This window comes from Laetiporus sulphureus (genome assembly GCF_001632365.1).
Source record: "Laetiporus sulphureus 93-53 unplaced genomic scaffold LAESUscaffold_66, whole genome shotgun sequence".
NCBI classification, from domain to species: domain Eukaryota; kingdom Fungi; phylum Basidiomycota; class Agaricomycetes; order Polyporales; family Laetiporaceae; genus Laetiporus; species Laetiporus sulphureus.
The window spans coordinates 139,285-147,903 of NW_024468575.1; the positions used below are offsets into that span (position 1 = coordinate 139,285).

General features: G+C 46.3%; 1 protein-coding gene across 1 annotated transcript; it reads right to left on the reverse strand.

Annotated features, from left to right (window-relative positions):
• Positions 1-554, reverse strand: LAESUDRAFT_764047 (uncharacterized protein; the record flags this gene model as incomplete). The annotated part of the gene is made up of 2 exons (XM_040913376.1): positions 1-471; positions 531-554. The coding sequence occupies 2 exons, from the start codon at positions 552-554 to the stop codon at positions 1-3; spliced, it is 495 nt and encodes a 164-aa protein (XP_040758864.1).
• Positions 555-8,619: the final 8,065 nt, after the last annotated feature.

An 8,619-nucleotide genomic window follows, 5' to 3' on the forward strand; every position in this document is an offset into this window, starting at 1 on the left:
TCATTGTCCTTTGTGGACACCTACGTAGTCATAGACTGGAATGGTGGTGTGGGGTATGACCTCCCAGCCATCATCATTATCCTCTTGGGGCTGAGGATGGAACTCGGTAGGTGCCCAGTGCGAGATGGATCCGTCTTCGTAGAGGACCACCTTCAGTGCGTCGACATCATCGGTAAGCCATCCAGGCCACTCGATCATGGCAACGAGGGGTTGAAAGATGACCGACGTGAACTCACGAGGTGTCTTGATGTCTCCATAGCTGACTTGATCGGAGAATGTCCGGAATAGTTCGACCTCATATTGCTCGACACCTTCTTCCTTGTCCGTGAAATGAACGCTAATGACGTGTGTCCGGTTGGGTGTTGGGTGCCAATCGTGCATACCTGGAATGGGTGGTGGATAGAGAAGGGCGACCCATTGGCTGAAGACATGATGAGGTGAGTCTTCCGAGTAGAGGTGCCAGGTGACCTTCTGATTATTTCAAGTGAAGACGAAGGCATGGAAGGTAGCGGAGTCGCCCATGCCCATACGATGGACATAGAGACGATGGCCATCGTGTTCCATGAAAAATGTTAGTGGCATAGCGATGAAGACATCATAGAGTGATGCCACGTCTGGGGTGATGAGCGATACCTGTCCTGCCGCTGAGTTGCTTGAAGACTTGACCATTCGAGCGTACCTTGTCTGCTCCTTGATGATGTCAGCTGGTGCAGGTTATGATCTGTCCTCAGGTGAGTCCACATAGTTGTACGTGGTGCTGTCATGGTGGGGGTAGCTGGGTTGTTCATCATCGGCATTCCTTGCCTGTTCGTCGTCTTCACCGCAAGCTCTCCCTGTCGTCCAACGACCTGTCTCATCTTCATCATCTCCCCAGCGTGCACTTCTCCATGAGTCAGCCAATGCTTCATCACTGAGGTTGGTCGGAGGCAGTAGTTCATCTCTGTCATTGTCTAGGAGTAGCCCTGGCTCCGATGTGCTATGAGTGACAGTGGTGGTGACACGAATGTTAAGCAACATTGGTGGAGGTGGTAGAGCAGGGCAGTTCTCTTTATCCCAAGGGTAGATTTCCTTGTAGAGTTCCCACTGGAGTAGGAGGAGATGATGGTCCAGTAGAGGGAACAGAGGACCGCTACTTATACCTTCGAGCAGCTGTTCCTCTTCTTCATACCAGTCCGTGATGTGAATATTTACCATTCCTGTACGTTCTTCTGCTGATATTGTCATTATCCTTGATACGGTACCGTGTATGACACTGAATGCATCCAGGTTGATATCGATGTCATCCTCTAATGTTACCTTCAGCCTGTCCGTTTGGAATAGAAATGGGTAAGGAATTCTGATTAGCCCGCTGGGGCACGGGGTTAGATATGGCTGTCGTCGAGTTGACCTGAAGTCGTCCAGGAGGTGGACTTCGTGGACGTCATCCGCTCTCTGGATGAGATAATCCATCATGGTTTGGATGGGTTGTGTTGAATTCGGCGTTGGTATGGTCGAAGTCAGCAAGATCCTTGATGGTGAATCCAGCTCCTCTGATAGTGAGATAGACTCCGAGTTGTTGAAAGACCTGGTAGTGATGGTCATGAGAGGAATGGGATTCGACATCTTCGAGAACTTCAATGATATGGGTGAGAGTGGTGATAGCGGATTCGAGATAGTCAGGGTGTTGCACAGGCATTGGGACTGAGGATTCAGGCCAAGTTGTGCTCCCTTTTATACTCGTCCAGCAGCTCACTTGCATTGCCCATTTCCGTCTCCTTTACCCACGACCTTTCGCTGAGTGGATATCCAGCCCATTTTACCAGATATTCTTTCTTGCTGCACTGTAGTCGGTGGCCCATTATAGACTCAATTTCAAATTCTTCTTCTCCTTCGATAAGATCCGGAGGCGGTGTTGAATAACTATCCCCACGTGTGCTGGTCTGCCGATATGGCATAAGAAGCACAGCATGGAATACCGGATGGATTTTTCATGTCGCAGGAAGGTCTAACTTGAATGAGAGAGGTCCCAGAACCTCCTTGATCCTGAATGGTCCTTCTCACTTCGGTGCTAGCTTGTTCGATTTGTAAGGTCTTTTCAAATTGATGGCTTTCAGCCAAACCCTGTCTCCTTTCTTGAACGTCGGAGATCCTCCTTTGATTCTGGCACCTACACGGGCTTTTGCCTTGACAATTCCTTCTGTGGCCTCCTTGCGGACCATGCTGAGAAGCTTGAGTCTTGCATCTATGTCAGGGATCTTGTCCTGAGGGAACAGTTCTGGCATTCCTCGGGGTTCGTAGCCATACCATATTTCAAATGGTGACTTCTTCGTTACTGAATGAGTATGGAGATTGTGCGCAAACTCTGCTTCAGAAAGGAATTGATTCCATCGATGCGGTTGCTCTGCACAATACATTCAAAGATAGATTTCCAATTCTTGATTCATTCATTCTGTTTCACCATCCGTCTGTGGAGATTAGGCTGTGCTCATGGCTGACTTGATCTTGAGGGCAGTGCACAGTGCTTGGAAGACTTTGGATGCGAATTGTGTTCCACGATCAGAGATGATCTTGTCAGGTAGCCCGAAGCATTTCCAAACTTGTCATCTGAATAACTCGGCGGTTTTCGAAGCAGTGATAGTCTTCTTGCAGGGACATAGAATTACCCCCTTACTAAGCCCATGGTCTACCACGACCATTATTGAATCGAAACCTTCACTTTTCAGTAGGTCTGTAATAAAATCCATGCTAACCTGCTTGAAAGGTAGCGCATTGGGTGAAGGGCCTATGGGCTGTAGTGGAACTTTGATCTTGTTTCGAACAGCTTTGGATTGCTGACATATGGCACATCCATTGATGTAGCTTTGGATGAAGTGATACATTCTCGGCCACCAGAAGTCCTTGCGCACTAGTTGGTGCATAACCCAGATTCCTGGATGACCATGGGGAGTGGCCTCATGGTATCGTCGAACAATTTCCTGCTTTAAGGTGGTATTGTTTGGAACATATACGTGTCCATGGATGGTGATTAAATTATTGTCAGTGTCCTTGATGTCATCCTTTGTCATTCCTCGTGGGACTGGAAGTTCTTCCATTAGGCCATCTTTATACACAAGTACCGATGGGCCTTTTGTTAGCACTTGTCAGATTTGTTCCACCATATCTGTATCGATAGTGCCAATAAAGAGATCGTCTGGTAGCAGGATTGCAGGTGACTTGTTGTCCTGTCAATTGTCTAATTCGGACAGTCGGGAAAGCGCGTCCGCTTGCACCATTTGTCATCCTGGAATATAGACAATCTTGTAATTAAACATAGACAAGAAGAGTTGCCATCTTCACTGTCTTGGGTTCAAGTCCTGCGGTTGCCTAAAGTATGTCAGATTCTTGTGATCTGTGCATATGAGGAATGGCTCCTTTGTGCCATCGAGATAGTGTCTCCATTCTTTGAGTGCGTGGATGATTCCTAGAAGCTCCTTATCATAGATTTGATAATTTTGTTCTGGGTCAGAGAGTGACTTGGAATAGTATGCACAGGCATGGACATCACCATTATCGTCCTTTTGCATTAAGATTGCTCCTGTAGCGAAGTCCGATGCATCAGTTTCGATGACAAAAGGCTTGTCTTTGTCTGTCATGACCAGTATTGGTGCTTTGCCGAACTCATTTTTGAGATAGTTGAAAGCAGCTTGTTCTTTGCTTGTCCAATGGAACACATTCCCGCCCTTGATCTTGGTAAGATCAATTAAGGGTCTTGCAATTTCAAAATAGTTCCAGATGAACTTTCGATAGAAGTTGGCGAATCCTAGAAATGCGCGTACTCCTTTTATGCCAGTTGGGGCTTCCCATTTGATGATTCCATTGACTTTTGCTGGATCCATTTGAAGCTGTCCTGGGAGGAAAACTAGTCCTAGGAAGTCAGTGCGCGTAGTTTTGAACACGCATTTCTCCAGTTTGAGATAGAGGTCATTGTCGACCATCTTCTTAGTGACCTGTTCAAGCTTCTTTTCCAACTCCCTTTCGCTTTCAGCAAGGATGAGGATATCATCCAGATAGCATAGTGGCCATCCTTCGGTGATTTCTTCTGCGAATATTTCATTCATCATTTGCTGAAAGGTTGCCGGTGCATTGCATATTCTGAAGAACATGACCGTGGGTTCAAATAATCCACGTTTGGTGATGAAGGCAGCCTTCCACTCGTCTCTCTGACGAATTCGGACATTGGTGTATGCTCTGCGAATGTCAAGCTTCGTGAAATACTTGGCATGACAGAGTCGATCCATTAGGTCCAATATAAGTGGGAGTGGATAGGCGTCCTTAATCATTCCTCCGTTCGCATAGCGGTAGTCCTGGCATGGACATAGTCCGCCGTCTTTCTTTCCTACAAAGAAGAAAGGTGATGCCATCGCGGATTGTGAAGGACGAATATATCCTTTCGCAAGGTTTTCGTCGATGAAGGCATTCATAGCTTCTTCTTCCAGCTTTGATAGGTTATAGACCTTCCCTTGTTTAGGAACAAAGTCCAGCTTGAAGTCTATGTTGTGATCGTAAGATCTATGTGGTGGTAACCGTTCCGATGCCTTTTCTTCGAAAATCTGCTTGTACTTGAGGAGATACGATGGTATCGTTACTTTCTTCTTGGAGTTCTTCTTCTCTTCGAGTGCTTTCTTTTGTGCGAGTTCCTGCACCTTGTTTGATGCCTTCCAGAAGGTTCCATCTTTCTTTCTTGTTTGATGGGGATCTTTCTTGGCATTCGTTCATCGTAGTGCAAGATACTGCATCTTCCTTTCTCCAACAGAGCGACATTCTTTTTCTTAGAGCATAACTTCTTGAAGTAGGCCAGTATCAGGTTGATAGGTGAAGATAGCTTCTTTTTCTCCTATTTCCTGATCCTCCAAGTACGGTGCTCCTTTTATGTATGCAAGCAAGAGATCTGAATCAACGGTTCCTGCTTCATCTGGTGCGGGATCGACATCAGACCAGTCAATCCTTCTCAAGGTTCGCTTGGCTTTGGCTTTCTCCTTTTTGGTGATTGGAAGATGAATAGTGTTTCTGTCTTTGAAAGGCCATGGTTCCTCGTCTGGTACGTCTTTTACATATTGGCAGACCTTGACTTCACCCGTTTGCCAATTGATAATCAGGTTATAATCATGGAGCCACGTATTGCCAATGATCACATCTTCTTTTCCTAAGTTGATGACAAGGAAGTCATCATTCCATTCATATGTTCCTGCATGAACCGTTCCTTTGAACTGTTGGTTTGTAGAGTTGATGGGACTTCCATCGACACTACGAATCTTAACTTCCTTCTGCGATTTGAGGAGATGGAGTCCTACTTTCTTTGCAAACAATTCATTGAAAAACAGTCCTTTTGCTCCAGAATCGACTAAGGCTCTTGCTGGAATACTTCAGGTTCTTGTGCCATCGTAATCTTGGAAGATGATATTGAGGTATATTTCGCTTCCTTGTTTGATATCGCCTCATATGATTACTTCCTCTGGGACTGCTTCTTCGTCTGGGTGTCACGAGATCCCGACGTGCACCCAATTCCAAAACTCTCTGGATCATCTTTTTCCATGGGTGGTAGATATCGGTGTGTGTATTCATATCTGTCTGGATTGTCTCCAAATTCCAGAAGATCATCGAGATGAGGCATCATCATATTGCATTTCTTAATACGGTCTCCTCGCATTTTGAGTGCATCTTCTCGTCATATCCTGGCAAGTTCTTCTTTGAGGATGAATCTTCGAACCACGTATGACTCTTCTTCCGAGTCACTAGATTTGTCCTTGGTTCGCCTAATTTTGCAAACTGTTTTAGGTTTGACAGGGCGAGTTCTTCGTACCCTGTGAATAACTGTTTCTTGTTCGGATTCTTCTACAGAGTCTGATGATTCGGACTCTGATTCTTCCGATGATGAGGATTCTGATTCTTCCTGTTCCGACTCCTTCGAGCTATCCTCTGAGTCGCTCTCTTCGACCCTTTTTACTCATCGGCATTTCTTCTCCGTTCTCTTGGAGTAAGATTTAGTTGGCTTGGAAGTCTTTCTTTATCTGCCAGATCTGGAGTATTTCTTCATCCTGGAACTGGACGTCTTGGTCTTGGCATATGAAGTTGTCTTCCCTGGATGATCTGGTGCCAGATCATATTCTGGATTCATGCATTGTGCTGCGACGTGTCCTGATTTTCCACATTTATAGCAGAGTCCACCCACAGAACATTTCTGATGAGTTTTTTGGGAGATCCGGTCAACGTCCATGTCGTCAGGGTCCTTCTCCGCCTTCTTCCGCTTCCTGAAGAGCCTGAGATGAACTTGAAGATATTTGTCTTTCCGCTATGAATGTCCTGTAGATCTGTGACCTTTCTTGTGGCCTTGCACGCCGTTGCATAGGTTGTTGGTGGACTTTCGATGATGAAGACTTTTTCTGCAAGTTTCTCATTAAGGCCTCGCTTGAAGTGGATGAGCTTGGCATATTTGTCATTGATTTTGGCATATCGGTAGAGGATATCAAGATTTCTGATATACTCGTCGACGGTTTGCTTGTCCTGCTTGTACTTTCCTTCGAGAAGTACATGTACTTGCCAGGCTTGGTCCTTGGTTGCGACACCTCTATACTTTTCGGTAAGTGTCGTCTTGAAGTCTTGGTATGTTCCAAGATTGCTGTGTTTTGCCATTTGGTTGGCTTCCCATGACTCAGCCCACTTTCCTGCTGTGGATGAGGAATCGATTTGGGAGAGGACGAAGGCAGTTTTGCTGAAGTCATCATTGTAGACTCCCGCATTTGCCTGTAGGTATCGTTCCACGTTTCAGAGGAACGATGCATACTCTCGCTTGTCTCCCTTAAACTCCTTGATTTTTCTCATCTTCTTTTCCCACGCCACTGGCTGCTTGGGGATTTCTCCCTGATTTTGTGTGTAGAGTCTCAATGCTTGTTGGTACTCATTCCAGATGACATCGGTGCAAGTTCCAGGATGGACGAGTGGTCCGAGAGCTGGGTCGTATGATGCGTGTGTGGCCATACTTCCTGAGAACTGGAAGCTACTGGTTGGTCTTGATCTGGTTGAAACTGAACGTGTGATTCCAGGCGCGTTGGGTAGGTAGGGTGGCTGGTCCCTTCTGAGGTGTGTGATTCCTGGAGAACCTGGTCTAGCAGTGCTATCCGAGATAGATCTCTTGAGTGGAACTGCTCTTGTTCCGATGGGATTAACTGGCTGTAATTCACCGGTTTCCTGTGAATGCCCTTCCTGTCATTCAACTTGGATTGCTTCTCCTCGTGGAAGTTCTGTTGCTTCGTCAAAGCCTCGTAGAGATTCTTCGTCAAAGTTTTCCCTTCTGCAAAGAACTTGTCTTATTTCTTCAATCTCACCCTCGAGCTGCTCTAGCCTCGGGCGATCTGTTGATTCGTAGGCTCATCCTAGCCTGAATTGAAGTCGAAGTTGAACTGCTTCTGTCGACTTTCTTTCATAGAGGTCTGTTAACTCCTCTGTGGTGGTGTCACTGATCTTCAATGGTGGTACTTCTTCATCAGAAGTTACCGGTCGTGTTTTTGATGTATCTTCCTCAGATACTTGGTCGGGTTCCTGTGGAGCCCACGTTTTGAATCTTGTCTTGACCTAAGATTCCTCGATTGCCTTCCCTGGGAAGGGCTTTAGCACGTCTTCAACGTGTGCCTCAGATGAGGGCTTCTCTTCTGGATTACCACATGAGTAATCGCTAATGCTTGAGTTCATTCCTGTAACAAAAACTCCGCACTCCTGCCTTTTGATATTTGGTGGCCCTGAACCAATCGCGTACACTTTTTGATTTGCCTGGTAGCGTCAACCAGTTGGAGTCCTAGTCTTCTTTTCTAGACCTCGGATATCCTGTGCTCACTTTTTAAAGTGCCCAGCTAGTCACTTCGAACTCAGGCCTACTCCCGTTTGAGCGCTTGATCGTTCTGGCTTTTGATTTCCTCTGCTTGGTGTCCTATAACCAATCGTCCTTCCTATCTGCATCTTCTTGATTGAAAACCGGCCTCAGCAAGGTCTGGGTGCCTTCTTTCAGTGGCCCTTAACCAGCGTCTTCTGTATACCCAGCACCTCCAGTGAGGATGGGGCTCAAGTCGACACTGCCTTGTGCAGGTACCTTGCCGCAACAAGTACCCAGGTTCTGCTTCTACAAGATGCTCCTGTCTGGTGAAGTACTGTTGCAACAGCTACTTCAGAGTGGTTCTCCCTGTTTTTCCCTTCGTGGGCGAAGTACTGTCGCAACAGCTACTTCAGAGTGGTTCTTCCTGTTTTTCCAAGTGATGTATAGGCTGCAGCGTGCACCGAGTTCCCTAGAATTGGATACCCCTGTTTGAGGACTTCTCCAATGGATTTGGTTTTCTGTAGCGTCCAAGTAGACACCACTTCTCGTAAGTGGTTCTAAACCTAATCAGGTTGACCTATAGAAAAACCTCTTCCAAATGTTATAAAGTGTTCCCTGCTAGAATGTTCAGAACCACGTGTGCTTTCTCACACGTACTAGTCCACAACGTGGACAGAGACTTAGATATAGAATATACCTAACGCCTCCAATAGTCACACAGACTATTAGCAGGGTTTATAGTGTTGTCAATGCCTAGTAGACGATGTAGCAGTGAGGTCCTCACTCTACCCTTGCTA